Source organism: Crinia signifera, chromosome 12 (assembly GCF_055691185.1).
Source record: "Crinia signifera chromosome 12, ASM5569118v1, whole genome shotgun sequence".
Taxonomy (NCBI): domain Eukaryota; kingdom Metazoa; phylum Chordata; class Amphibia; order Anura; family Myobatrachidae; genus Crinia; species Crinia signifera.
Genome location: NC_139228.1, coordinates 57640285 through 57655624, shown reverse-complemented (window position 1 = coordinate 57655624; position 15340 = coordinate 57640285). Strand labels below are relative to the sequence as shown.

General features: G+C 45.1%; 1 protein-coding gene across 12 annotated transcripts in view; it reads left to right on the top strand.

The window, feature by feature from the left end:
- Positions 1–15340, top strand: part of EVL (Enah/Vasp-like) — an 89366-nt gene that overhangs the window by 60032 nt on the left and 13994 nt on the right. For all 12 annotated transcript variants that reach the window (XM_083166556.1, XM_083166555.1, XM_083166552.1 and 9 more), the window contains exons 4-5: positions 8509–8581; positions 12035–12093. In XM_083166556.1, coding sequence (XP_083022682.1) covers positions 8509–8581; positions 12035–12093 — 132 coding nt within the window. The remainder of the gene's footprint in view (positions 1–8508; positions 8582–12034; positions 12094–15340) is intronic.

Below are 15340 nucleotides of genomic sequence, written 5' to 3'. Positions count from 1 at the left end.
CTTAGCAACAAGACCCACTCCATCATAGCAACAAGACCCACTCCATCATAGCAGCAAGACCCACTCAGTCATAGCAACAAGACCCACTCCATCATAGCAACAAGACCCACTCCATCATAGCAGCAAGACCCTCTCTGTCATAGCAACACAAGACCCACTCCATCATAGCAACAAGACCCACTTCATCATAGCAACAAGACCCACTCCATCATAGCAGCAAGACCCTCTCTGTCATAGCAACAAGACCCACTTCATCATAGCAACAAGACCCACTTCATCATAGCAACAAGACCCACTCCATCATAGCAGCAAGACCCACTCCATCATAGCAGCAAGACCCACTCAGTCATAGCAACAAGACCCACTCCGTCATAGCAACAAGACCCACTCCATCATAGCAGCAGGACCCTCTGTCTTAGCAGGAGGATCCTCTCTGTCACAGCAGCGAGACCCACTCTGTCACAGCAGCAGGACCCTCTCTGTCACAGCAGCAAGACCCACTCTGTCACAGCAGCAGGACCCTCTCTGTCACATCAGCAGGACCCACTCTGTCACAGCAGGAGGACCCTCTCTGTCACATCGGCAGGACCCACTCTGTCACATCGGCAGGACCCACTCTGTCACATCGGCAGGACCCACTCTGTCACATCGGCAGGACCCACTCTGTCACAGCCGAAGGACCCTCTCTGTCACAGCCGGAGGACCCTCTCTGTCACAGCAGCAGGACACTCTCTATCACAGCAGCAAGAACACCTGTGTCACAGCAGCAGGACCACCTCTGTCACAGCAGCAGGACCCTCTCTGTCACAGCAGCAGTACCCTCTCTGTCACAGCAGCAGGACCCTCTCTGTCACAGCAGCAGGATCCACTCTGTCACAGCAGCAGGACCACCTCTGTCACAGCAGCAGGACCACCTTTGTCACAGCAGCGAGACCCACTCTGTCACAACAGCGGGACACTCTCTATCACAGCAGCAAGAACACCTGTGTCACAGCAGGAGGACTCGCTCTGTCACAGCAGCGAGACCCACTCATCATACTCACAGAGAGCATAGCAGATTGCTCTTAGCTGGGCATACAGTATAACAAGCGTGGGCTGTCTGTGGGGAAATCCTTCTGCACGGAGAATGTAACGCTCTGAATGAAGATTTACTTATCATCTAAATCATACTTGTAATTCAGCCAGAATAAGAAATGACAGAGCCAGACGTCGGGTGTATGGCGGGAATGTGATAGTCATAAGCAGAGATGTATGGTGTGACAGATGGGTCACATTCAGGAGGGGAGGGGGGGCAATATCTCAATGTGGCATCTGCCCTCGCTACAAGTGATGAAGGCTGGCACATTCCCATCAGAGTGATATACAGTACGCTCTGTACATTATATATACAATCTGTACCAGCTACCTACGGACAAGAATGTTCCAGCACCGCTGGGTCCCATGTATAAATGATCACTGCTGATATCTGCTTTTACCGGCTCCGTAATTACCATCAGGGCACTGAGAATGCCGCCATTAACAACACAGAAAACTTTTTTCCACGTCAACCTTTTTTCTCCATGTCGATTTTTTGCTTTTTGACCATGCAAACCAAATGCATGTTGACTTTTTTCACGTGTCGACCAGTAGTGGTCGACCTATTGACTGTCGGCCTCATGCTTGTCGAGCTAATGATCCACAGCCTCCCGAGCTTGGCCCCTGTCGACACGTCCACATTGTAAATGTCAAAATATGAGATGCAGACATCCCTTTAAACATTCTGAATATCGTCAATCTCAACTTCAACATTCACGCTCCCGTCATCTGTCAGTAGCTGTGACTATGGGATGTGTTAACACTTGTGGGTGAGGAGAATGTAACAGTAGCCCCGAGGAAGGAAATTGGGGACAGATGTGATGCCGGGTGGAATTTGTCCAAGCATCTTCGAATAATTACGACAGCTCCTCACAATGATCTGTTCATACTGTCACCGCTATTGAAAATACCCTCCGACTAGTGAAAACTAACGTTATACTTAACACATACAATCCACATGAGTGCTTTTAATCCATGTCTGTCCTTCCTATGCCCTATTACCTCTTATACCAGCTTCAGGCAGCTGCCTAGGGACCTAGTTAAGGATGTCTATGGGGAAGACATCCGTGTTGTACTTAATGCAGGTGGTGGCTGTGGAACTTCTAAGATACCACCTTACTTTCCCTTGATACAACTTTCACTTGCGCTGGAAAGTGGTTATTGGCGGCAGCAGTGGGGGTGGGTGGGCAGTAGGTGGTAGTTTTGTCTAGGGTGCCTAGAAGTCTTACACCGACCCTGCTCAAGGGTCTTAATTGCTTCAACTCTGTCAAATAGATAAGTAAAATTTTAGGGTTCTGTAACCAGGTTGGTTCTTGTCCGCAAAGGCCGTAGACCAAGCATCCGTTGGCTCCTTCCGGCCAGAACAAAAAGTGGCCAGCGGCAAAGGGTTGTCTTAAGGTCAAGATCATCTCTATCTACAGAACAAAACTTGCTTCCCCCTTCAGGCTTCTTGGAAGATTTAAATGTGTTTCATGCCTTGTTTCAGGTGACAGAACCTTATCATTTGCTCCGACATCTCCGGGCCGGCTGACCGGCTGAAAAGAAGGCGATTTTGCAAATAATGTATGGCCTTTTCTTCCCAGGAAGCCAGCACTTGTGAGTGGTAACTGTCCGTTTTCTGGGAGTGACGGGGAAGACGCAGGCGTGCTCAAGCACTTTAGTGGAGGGTCTGTGACGTCCGCTCAATCAGCCTGTTTCTATCGCACAGTAGGTTCTAGGTTACGCACAGACTGGGAAAATCTATCGAAGGTGAGAGTGTTGCGTATGGATTTGCAGCTATTCACCAATCTATGTGATTTTTGCAAGCCATTCGCATCCTTACACAAGGCGGGTTTTGACTCTGTCTAGGCAGATGCTACCTGATCGCAGAGCTCTGCTGAATCACCCAGCTGTGATCAGGTCGGAATAACCCCACAGAGTGAGCATAGGTGCTTCAGCCTCTATTTCTTCTGCCATGCCTTCTCCTGTTGGACCAGTTTGGTCATTTCTGAGTGCTGGTCTGAAATCTGGGCTCTCATGTCCTTGAGACCAGCACATGATTCCGTAAATCGGCCATCAAGGAGTCACATCGGCCGGCCAGGTAAATATAACAATAGCTCCTAAAAGATGGTTATCGGAGAGCGGGACCGCAGAGCGCATTTCTTCCTCCAAGACAAATCGACTGTGTTTTCTAGGCCTTACAAAGGGTGCACTGCTAGGAAGGGGATGTGTTGTCGCTCACTTCTTGTAGACTTTAACCCCCTCCTCATATATGAATAATCTCTAACCTGCTACATTACTGCAGTGCCAGAATAAAGGATGACATACCATTGGGTGTGTCTTGTTTCCCGATTACACAGCAGAATAACCGTTTCGGAGATCCCAGTAGTTTAGATTGCCTTTGTAAAAACTGTTCTGCAGTCACGATTTGCAAAAAGATTTGCCGTACTATAATGCAAAAACCTTAATAGACAAAACCACCCATTGTCTCTTTTTGTGGAACGCACAATTTAGAGAAAGTGAAGCAAAATCAACAGACGGCGGCGAAACAAAGCAAGTCATCAAATAATAATGTTGTGACAATGAAACTTATGAAGTCATTGAACGGCTGGAAGAGGCACTGTCGAAATAATAAACCACTCCACAAGATAAGAGGCGAAGCTCTTTCTTGATAAAGGATGGAGAAAAGACAGATGGAAAATTTAGGCAATTAATATTTAATCTAGAAAAAAAACAACCTGTATTTCATGTGCCGTCAGCATATGGTCTGATGCCAGTTTGATGCCTCTGATGCTAATTGCTTGAGGTTTTTTATCAAAGTTTGTTTTTGGCATGAATGAAAATCATTTTTAGGAAAGGGGTCTTAGTGCGGCATGGATCTCTGCCGTGGTGCGGCTGCAGTGTCATTATGCTGAGTACCGGTCTGGGGTTGGCTGGAAGAAGAAGAATTTGTGATGAAATATTTAGACAAAGAGGTGCCCTCCTCTGCTGTATTGAAGGGTCTGGTTACGCTTTGTAACACTGCACTCTCTGGGAGAGCAGGTAAGTCGTGGGAAGAATGAATAGTCTCCATTGAGGATTGTTCCGAGGCCATCTATAGTATGGTCAGCAGGGAGTGGGTGTTTCATTGCTTCTGCCTGTGCCACTGTGACTGTCTCATCCTTTGCAGAATGTCTTGTAGGTGAAGAATATTTTTTTTATTATTATTATTATTATTTATGAATTTATTATTGTTATTATTAGTGTTGATTTTATTGTTAGAATTTTTATTTACTGTGTTGGATATTTTAATAATTGTATTTATTTTTTATTTATTTTATTTTTAATTTTATTTTATGTATTGATTTCCTCATTTTTTATTTATTTGGTTGGTTTGTATAGGTTATTTTTCCTAGAAATAGTTACAGTGGTTCAGTGTAGCTCATACTTAATAGGGTCATTTTTAAATTTAAACTACGATGACTGATGCTTGGAAAGGCTAAAATAAGATGTTTTTAAATGCCTCTTACTAAGATGATAGGTAATCTTATAATGCGTTCGCCTCCTCCCTGGGATGCTGGATGACTACTACATTATACCTTGCTGTTATCTCAATGGCTCAATGTATTGCTTGCGTGCACATCTTTCTTTCTTATGTATATTTGTTTCTTTCTCTTTATTTGTTGGCGGGTAGGGAGATGGTACTCAATGTATGAGTACTGGGACAAGTTTATTAGGGGAAAAATATACATGACTGCTACATGTGTGCATCTGTATTGCCACTAAACATTCTTCATCTTCGCTCATGGACACTGAACTTTGACTTTGACTTATGTTGAAATGTTTGCACTTGTTTATTGTTCATTTTTGTACTACTCGATGTATATCACCATTGTTGATATTGCTTGTTAACTGTACAGATGTACATTCATTTTCATTTGCTTTAATAAAAATTACCCAATTTAAAAAAAAAAATCTTATAATGTGTTCCCAGCACAAATTGTAGTTTTTTGATAAATGTTATATACATAAACTATATGTATTTTATTTCTCTCTTTTTATATATAGACATATATATATCAGTATGCCTTTATATATACACACACACACACATCAGTATGCATTATACTCAGTTATGCAGGCATTGCTATCTAGAATTTCTTTGAGATAAAATAATTGTTTTTATTATTATTTTCAGAACTTTATTTATCCTTTTAATTAAGATTTTATTATTACACTACATTTTTTTATTGTGCCAGATTATACAGGGTGGGAGAGTTGTGTTCTTTTATACAGTGTTATAATATAGGATATTATACAGCATCTACCGGTAAGCATTTTTAATACGCTTTAACAATTATACACTGAAAACAGCTGCTTTAAGACGTCAGATACTTCCTGCAGACTTCCCTAGCCAGTTGTATACTGCTGTGTCTTACACATGGTCGCTAATAGAGGGTAAATGGATATGTACTGTAGTGTATACACTGAGATATATTTACCAATGGTTCTCCCTGCTGCAAGAAGTATTTATGTCAGTATTGAGGACGACGTACAAACTGTATGGGCAATAACTGTAGAAAGAAGCATAGTAATGTTCTTATCCCAGTATTTGAAAGTCGTGCAAGTTTGCACTGCATTGTGGGAAATTGGGATTTTATATTTTTTCCCCAGGTCTTGCTGTTATTGAGGTGATTTTGTAGCATTCATGTTACCGCTCAAAAATGGGTCTTTTTTTTTTTACTGCAAGCAAATCATTTTCACGCTTTCATCTATATTTTGCTGCATGCCAACACTTATGATCGGTTGTGTGCAGGGAGGTGGGGCAGAGTGTGTGTGTGTGTGTAAGCATTGGCCATTGTAGAGTAAGAGCGTCCCATGCAGATCACAACAGAGACACACGTGCACCTGTCAGGAAGTGACTACTGGTGCGGCATACAAACTGATGATGATGACTGTCAACCACTTCTGATTGGCTGAGTGCTTATTGATCCCTCCCACTGATGCCATTTCTGTAATACAGGAAGGCTGCTTTGATCATCTTTGATTTTTTTTTCTACAGTAGTAATCAAGCAGATCCCTACTGTATTTGTAAGGGGGTGACAACAAATGTTTATTTTTAATTAAGTGCAGTTGTACTTCTGTGGTGTATTTGCATTTAAAGAATTATATACAGTAAGTGCAACTTTGGTTGGATGAAGTTGCCCTTGGAGGATGTTTGGATACCAGTCTTTGTATATGCCTGTTCTTCTGTAAAATTGGGAGTGTGCCCACTCCCTTGGCTGAATAACAACCCATATGTGAATGGTCTCACGTTGCTTCACTGTTGGCATGACCCAGGATTTCTCCAGACAAGCATTTTCTTCAGATTCACCAAACCAACTGAAAGGAGATTCATCAGCTAAAATGAGCTTACCCCAGTCCTCAGCAGTCCAATCCCTGTACCTTTGCAGAATATCAGTCTGTCCCGCATGTTTTTCCTGGAGAGAAATTTTTCCTGCTCTTCTTGACACCAGTTCATCCTCCAAAAGTCTGTGCCTCACCGTGTGTGCAAAATCCTACACCTACCTTCTGCCATTCCTGAGGAAGCTCTGTGCTGGTGGTGCTCCAATCCTGCAGCTGAATCAACTTTAGGAAACGGTTCTGGCGCTGGATGTTCTTGGGCACCCTGAAGCCTTCTTCACGACTATTGAACCTCTCTTTGAAGTTCTTAATGATCCGATAAATGGTTGCTTGAGGTGCAATCTTGCTAGCAGCAATATCCTTGACTGTGAAGCCCTTTTTGTGCAAAGCAATGAAGACGGTCAGGCGCTCGCACTTTGCTGTGTAGCAAATCACTTAAAAAAGTGACCAAATTGCATGTATATCGCACTAGTGTATGGACATCTTTAGATTTGGGTGAGTTATATTGTTTCCATGCAGGGTGAATATTCGCTGCTTTATTTGTACATTGTAATCTAGACTTTTGAACACACCCCACACAAATCTAAAGGCCCATACTCACTGGGTGACTTTGATCTGAAAGCAGCTCAGTTTTGTCTTTTGAGCTGCTTCCAGCTCAGAAGTCGCCCAGTGTGTATGGGGCAGTGAGGAGCGATGGGGTGGATGGTTTTCCATAGCGTCCTGCTATGGAAAGTTGTCCACCCCAGGAAAAAAATCACTCAATTTGTGTGCACTGAGCAGTTTTCGTCCAACCAATTTTTCCCCATCATCGGTCAGCATACACAATGACCAAAATCACAGAGTGCAACTCTCTGTGCACTTGTTACATCTGTTCCACCTGCAGTGCAGCATGTGTGTTTTTTTTGCTTTGCTAACAAAGATGAATCATGCCCATTGTTCACTGCAGTTGCCAGCATTGGGGTTAGTGACCCTGTAATTGCCCCAGCTCCTGCAGTCAGGGAACATGTAGCCGTACCACCCAGAATGGGTGAGAGACAAGTAGCAGCCTGCAGTGTCTTGCTTAATGAGCAAAGGATTGGTCTTATCAGTGGCGGCACGTCAGACTAACTAGGGCAGCTGTTACACATTCCGCCGCACTAGCAGAATCCGTGCAGCAGACGGATCTATATGACAATGAGCTCGTCTTCTGTGAATGTATTAGATTATTCTATCTTCTCCATTTTACCCTTACATTTCTGTCCGCTGCGAGATTATGTCATTATCATGGTAATTTCCAGAAGACAAATATTGTGAGAGATGAAGGGAAATGTATTAATGTTCTCTGATATATCTGTGTCATAAAAATGTGCAGAATTAATAACGTATTTGTGCGCCCTCCGGCTATTAAAGGGCAGCCTGTCGGCGTAGATTACACATGCTGACGCAATGTACCATTGAATTAAAGTGACAGGAAGCTCAAAAATGTTCTTTTCTACTCCTGCGTAGCCCAGGCTAATGTACGTTCTGAACAAAGGGCTCAATGACGACGTTCTCTGGCAGCAGGTTACCGAAGAGACAATGGCATCATGAGATGCCGTCGTTGGGCCGTAGCGGTACTTGTATCACTGCTGTCCATGATAAATAGACTTCTCCATGGTGTGCTCGAGAAAGCATTGCAATAGGCAATCATGGTGATGGCTACCCTCAGTATTGGACCTGTGGGTCTTTTTATGTGTCTACCTTTTTCACGTCGACATTTTTACCCTGTCGACCTTTAGACTCAGTTGAGTCTATAGCCGGGGCTTTCTGTATTTGTCTCGTTCACACATGGGTGATGACTTGGGTTATATCCGGGTCATCATCCTTCACTCCCGGACCCAGGTCTTCCAGTGACCCGGATCTTCCGGCTTACCGTGGACGCTTGGAGATGATGTCATCTCCAAACTCTACAGTCCCCAGCCAATCAGCTCCTTCATACACAACAGTGCTATTGAATTGTGGGGGGTGGGGGGGGGGGGGTAATACACCATTATAGGTGTATAGCAATGTGCTTTTTTATTTATATGCCTTTTTGTTTTCTATCTTCATCTTCAGGCCCTGCAGCTCAGCGCCAAACCCCGAGCATCCAGAATGGCCCCTCGCCAGATGAAATGGAAATACAGAGAAGGTGAGTGAGACCCAGAACTCGTGAAGGCAGCCTATCAGTTCACTAGGAACCAGTGATCTCATCACAGCACAGTCCCTGCCGTAGTAGCACACCTCCTTGACGATTGATTCTGGACTTTTGGTCCAACTGCTAGGAGGTGATTTCTGGGGATAGCCACACCCCCACAGTGAGGTGAAGGAGTGGCTATCCATAGCCTCACTCACATCACCGGGACACTGACAGAAGGGGTGTGGCACACCACATTGATGTGATGGTGCCTGTGATGTCACTGGTTCTTAGTGCATTGAATGCCCACATTCTCCTGAATGTTGTTCAGCTCTGTGTAGGTGTGATGCATGGACACATGAAAATACACTTTATTAATAGCATTAACAGGACAATTGGGCGCAGGCAACGTTCAGGAAGGGTCTATGGATGGAATTGTGGGTGATGCAGCGTTGGCGGGCCACGTGTATATGTAATAGGGATCTCTTGCTCTAAGGATAGGGCCGGTAAAATTGGCAATGATGATGGCGTAAGGATAGGGGTGGTCTGACCACCCCTACCAGACACATATCTAATTATTTCTGCACCATAAAATGCGTCATCAGCCTCATAATAGCGGATGTAAATCGGCGATTGATGGGTATTTAACTGCCTGTGGAAAAGTGCAAAATGCACCTAAAGCAGGTCTGAAAGGAGATTGCTGAGGATTGCAGAGACCTTTCACATGGTCGCTGGTGAAACGCATAGGTCCAGTTATCAGTACTGTTCTCCTACCGCTGCCTGTTGTGCATTCATCCTGTGTTTCCATAACAGACAATTTACACAGTCAATTAGGGGTTACAGATCCTCAGAACAGACACAAATCTATAGGGTCTGCCTCTATTTAGTATGGCACAGGTTACTTTACGTACCTGAAATGGGTGATAAGTGGATTCTGATGAGGATCTGATGCCTGCTTCTCCTCTGTGTGCCCCCTTCTATTACATGGCTCATGTGTCGGCAGGTAGGCCATCTGCGTCAGCTTTGCTGTGTGTTTCAGAGAGGAGAGACCTGGGGCAGGTGGGAATGGGGGGCTGTGGAATAGGAGACAGTACGTTTAGCAGCTGTTACCAGCAGTATTGTTACCACTGTCTATTCTGCTGTGGTTAACCCCTTCCTTCCTGACACAACCCATGCGAATTATAATACACGTTTCTGGTCCGCTCTTCTCACGCTATGAATCAGCTGACATTTATACAGCTCCTGGGCCACACTACCACAGAGTGGCCTCAGAATATAGCTACAGCACCATAGCACAGGCCAGAACTGTACTGAGCACACATCTGCAGGAGTCAGAGGCTTGCAAAAACTTTTTGACTGTCGATCTTCAGTGGTCAACTCAATGCATGTCAACCTTAATAGGGTCTACCTAATGACCTTATGATACTTTGCAGTAGCCCTGCATCTCATTTCTCCTCTACGGAGGTAACATCGTCAATGTTGGTGTTGGCGAGTTACCGGCGTTCCGACCGCCCCAGTGGAATCCCATTGTTGCCTCACGGACACTTCCATCATTTTGGAAACCGTGTCACACCGCAGGTTCTGGGATCCCCTTGCAATGTGGAAGGACTTTGAATCTGATCACATAAGTGTATGGGTAGCATTAATGTGACATGTGCATCGAATCCGATCTCATCTTATGGTGCAATAAGTGCCTCCTTTCAGCACCCAGTGTCGCATGCCACATGGCACATTGGGTGATGAAAGAGGGCAGGCAGAGGGTGGTGGAGTAGGGTAGCACTAGAAGTAGTGCTAGCAGGCGGCAGGGGTCAGCGGTGGTGTCAGAAATGTTTAAAACACTGGGCAGCCCTCTGATTGGCTGAGAGAGCTCAGCCAATTAGAGGGCTGCCTAGTGTTTTAAACAAGTCTGCCGCCACCGCTAACCCCCATCGCCCACTAGCGCTACGCTACTCCATGGCCCTCTGCCCGCCCTCTCTTACGATGCGAGCGGTCCCTCCAGCCCCCTCTCCTCAAACCCCACGCCAACGAGAGCGATCCCTCCGCCCCCCACCTGCAAAATGAATTTGAGCGATCTCATGTGGTTAAAAACCACATGCGTTCGCTCCTGCAATTCGATAGATATTATGTGCAGCACATAAGATCTATAGACGCGCATCTCATCGAATAGTCCTTTAAAATTTCATAAAATCATATGATTTATCGGCCAGATGTGGTTGAAACCGAATGATTGCATGCAATATCTCACAAGTGTATGGGCAGCATAACACCTGCGTGGCAATGTCATGTTGTGGAGGCACTACAGTTCTGTGCCTCAAGGCAAGGCTGGGGTAATTGTAGAGGGATATGGATCATTGGATAGACACCAACTAGGTCGACATCCATAAAGGTCGACATTGGGTTAGGTCAATAGTGTCATTTGGTCGACATATGCATTAGGTCGACATGGGAAAGATTGACAGGCAAAAGGTCGACATGTGCCGACATTTCATGTCCTACCATTCACTAGGACGTGGAGGGAGAATATAATAGTGTGCCCGAAGCAGGTGCCGGGGACCCTGTGCACCAATACGGTGTCCAAGTACACTATGTCGACATTCAAGTAAAAAAAATTTGGAAAAAAAAACCATGTCGACCTTCTTAAAGTCGACCCAATGCTTGTGTTGACTTTTTGACCCTGTCAAGCTTAGACATGTCAATCTTTTGTCGGTGTCGACCTTTAGTGGTCGACCCAATGTATGTCGACCTTCCCAAAGTCGACCCAATGACCCATACCCAATCAGCGACTTGCTACAGAGCCTTTCAGAACGTGCAGGTTTGTATACCCCTGTGATGTGGCTGCCCAGCAGTATTTCCATTGGAAGTCTGCTCTCTTGTCTAGATATGGAAGCAACTGTGCAAAATAACATCTGTAAATAGCTCGTCTTGCGCCAGTAGCGGCTGATCATAGACCTGCTGCCTTCAGCCTGGTGCAAACAGATTGAATTTACCATCTATTTGTGTAAACAGGAGAAGACTATAATCACACTGTGAAAGGTTGCACTTGGCAATAGGAAAAGCAGAATAAGGAATTGCTCAATACATATTAAACAGCACATTTTTCTTTCTTGGCATCACCAATTCCCGGGAGACAATCCTTCTAATTAAGTTCACTACAACAAATTATTTTTTATTGCATTACCCGCTGCTAGTATCTAAACCCTGTGCTGCAACCTGCATGATATTTCATTGTAAACCTGAGCTGCGGACTGTGAAAGGGAAAGAGCGACATCTAGCGGTAAAACTGCCACACTGCACCAAAATATAATTCAATTTATTTGCCATGAAATTGTGTCAGCTTGCAGGCTGCTGATAATATTATTTGTCACCTTCACGGCTAATAGGGGCGGTGGTTTGTGCAGCATTTTTTTTTTAACTCGAGTTTTGGTATTTGCAAAATAAGGGGTTTATAATTCTTATCTGCTTGTCTAGGCAAATAATGGAGCAGCAACAGCGCCAAGAGACCCTGGAAAGAAGGACGTCGACTACAGGCAAGTGTGACTGTTCTGATCGCTGTGTTCATGTGTTTGTGCTGGGGTGTTTAAAGGGACACGGACTAACTTATAATTGTGATAATAGTATTGTTATCAGGTTTAATATATAAAAGATCTCCGTAATTTAAAAAAAAAAAATATGCAGATTACCATTTACATAATTACGTTTTTCACTATTTTATCCATCTTGGAAAGATAATTTATGTCACATGAGTGGGAACACAATGGATAATATTTAATTACATAAAGGTACACTTATCTGTGATATGGCCTCACATGCAACACAGTTTTTGTGTCCAGGGCCACATCCCCCATATACATTTGTTCTGCTGACTACTGCCCAGTAACCGGATCGCAAGAAACACGGCGCCCAATCTCTGCCAGATCCACCTCACGCAAATTGCTGCCCAGATTAGAGAACCACACATATAGAAAGTCATCCACCCTGATTGCGTCTTCCAATATGAAGTTAATTTTATATAACTGATCCCTTTCCTTTAGCTGTATGAAGAGCTGTTTGTACACACTCCCATCCATCTGTGGTCATGTCGTGTTTGTACACACCCTCATCCATCTGTGGTCCAAGCCGTGTTTGTACACACTCCCATCCATCTGTGGTCCAAGCCGTGTTTGTACACATTCTCATCCATCTGTGGTCCGGGTCGTGTTTGTAGACACTCCCATCCATCTGTGGTCCATGCCGTGATTGTACACACTCTCATCCATCTGTGGTCCATGCCATATTTGTACACACTCCCACCAATCTGTGGTCCATGCCATATTTGTACACACTGCCATCCATCTGTGGTCCATGTCGTGTTTGTACACACTCCCATCCATCTGTGGTCCATGCCATGTTTGTACTCACTCCCATCCATCTGTGGTCCAAGCCATGTTTGTACACACTTCCAACCATCTGTGGTCCATGTCGTGTTTGTGCACACTCCCATCAATCTGTGGTCCATGTCGTGTTTGTACACACTCCCATCCATCTGTGGTCTGTGTCGTGTTGGTACACATTCCCATCCATGTCGTGTTTTTACACACTCCCATCCATCTGTGGTCCATGCCGTATTTGTACACACTCCCATCCATCTATGGTCCATGCTGTGTTTGTACACACTCCCATCCATCTGTGGTCCATGCCGTGTTTGTACACATTCTTATCCATCTGTGGTCCATGCCGTGTTTGTACACATTCTCATCCATCTGTGGTCCGGGTCGTGTTTGTACACATTCTCATCCACCTGTGGTCCCTGTCGTGTTTGTACACATTCCCATCCATCTATGGTCCATGCCGTGTTTGTACACACTCCCATCCATCTGTGGTCCATGCCGTGTTTGTACACATTCTCATCCATCTGTGGTCCGGGTCGTGTTTGTACACATTCTCATCCACCTGTGGTCCCTGTCGTGTTTGTACACATTCCCATCCATCTATGGTCCATGCCGTGTTTGTACACACTCCCATCCATCTGTGGTCATGTCGTGTTTGTACACACTCCCATCCATATGTGGTCCATGCTATGTTTGTAAACACTCCCATCCATCTGTGGTCCATGCCGTGTTTGTAAACACTCCCATCCATCTGTGGTCCGTGCCGTGTTTGTACACACTCCCATCCATCTGTGGTCCGTGCCGTGTTTGTACACACTCCCATCCATCTGTGGTCCGTGCCGTGTTTGTAAACACTCCCATCCATCTGGGGTCCATGCCGGGTTTGTACACACTCCCATCCATCTGTGGTCCAAGCCATGCATGTACACACTCCCATCCATCTGGGGTCCATGCCATGCATGCACACACTCCCATCCATCTGTGGTCCGTGCTGTGTTTGTAAACACTCTCATCCATCTGTGGTCCGTGCCGTGTTTGTACACACTCCCATCCATCTGTGGTCCAAGCCGTGTTTGTACACACTTCCAATCAATCTTTATAAAAACTGACCCCTGCTGCTTAGAAGTAGATACAGCAGGTACTCCCTTCTTGCAATGTGTTGCGTGAATCCAGCTAGATCTTTCTCCAACTGTCAGAACTGTTATTAATTAATCTACAAGACTGGGAAAACCCAGATAAGAAAGAACACAAAATAATAATATGAAAAGTCTCCCAAAGAGTCTGTTCTCAAAACAAAAAAGCCGGTACTTGTGTAGTTTCTGGTGCCGTGCTACTTCCGGTTTGTACGCTCGGAAACTATCTGAAATAAACTAACTTAACTCCATGCCAACATGGATAGTTCATACCCCCACTATCCATGTTGGCATGGAGTGGATTTTAGATAGCGTGGCGAGCGTAGCGAGCCACTGAGCCCGCAGCGTGGGCGAGCGCAGCGTGGGCGAGCGCAGCGAGCCCCACAAGGGGACTCAGACGCACGGCGCCATGGTGGTGCCGTGAAACTACACAAGTACCAAAAATCCTTACAGACATTTTTACCAGTGAACAAGATGGCTTCCATCTTCCATTTTAAATTGGAACCAAACTATCACCAAACCAAGTAACCAACCCTATTAAAATGAAAATTATACTCTATTTTGTGATTCAAAAAGAACACAAAAAAAAAACATTTTCCTGCGTGAACACAAAAACCCATTGTATGGGCGCATAAAGCGAGCATTGCTGGATTGTCCGTGAAAGCAACTGCGTTCCCAGTGGCCATACTGCACCTCCCATAAATCAGCTGCAAGTATCAATGATGCAGGCGGTGGCGGATTATCCGGAACCACTTGGCGGTGTGACAGCGTACTGAGATGCTGACAGTGGGCTCTACATGCTTTGTGCGGTCAGATAATTCTACGCCAGGGGAAGGGCTGACACAGTTGGTTTTTAAAAGTAAGATCAGCCTGCAGAGGCGTTGCCCCGAGAGAGAAAGATGAGGCAGACTGCAGAAGTAAGGATAGACTGAATCAGCCTGGAGGTCAGAGGGACAGAGAAGTGTAGGTGACAGTAATCCAGGCGTGACATGATGAGGGCAGGAATGAGGGTCTGAGTGGCTTCCAGGATGACAAACCGGCAGATGTTGGAAGTACTTTATTACAGCGGTGGAAGCAGCAGATATGACACTGGCAGATATAACAAGATGGACACCTTTTCATGTGTCGACCTATGGCTTGTGTCGACCTTGTTTATGTTGACCTTTTGTTGTCGACTCAGACACCTTCCTCCCTTTATACCAGTGGTAGCCAACTCCAGTACTCGAGAGCTACCAACAGTTCACGTTTTTTAGGTCACCTGGCAGGTGCACAGG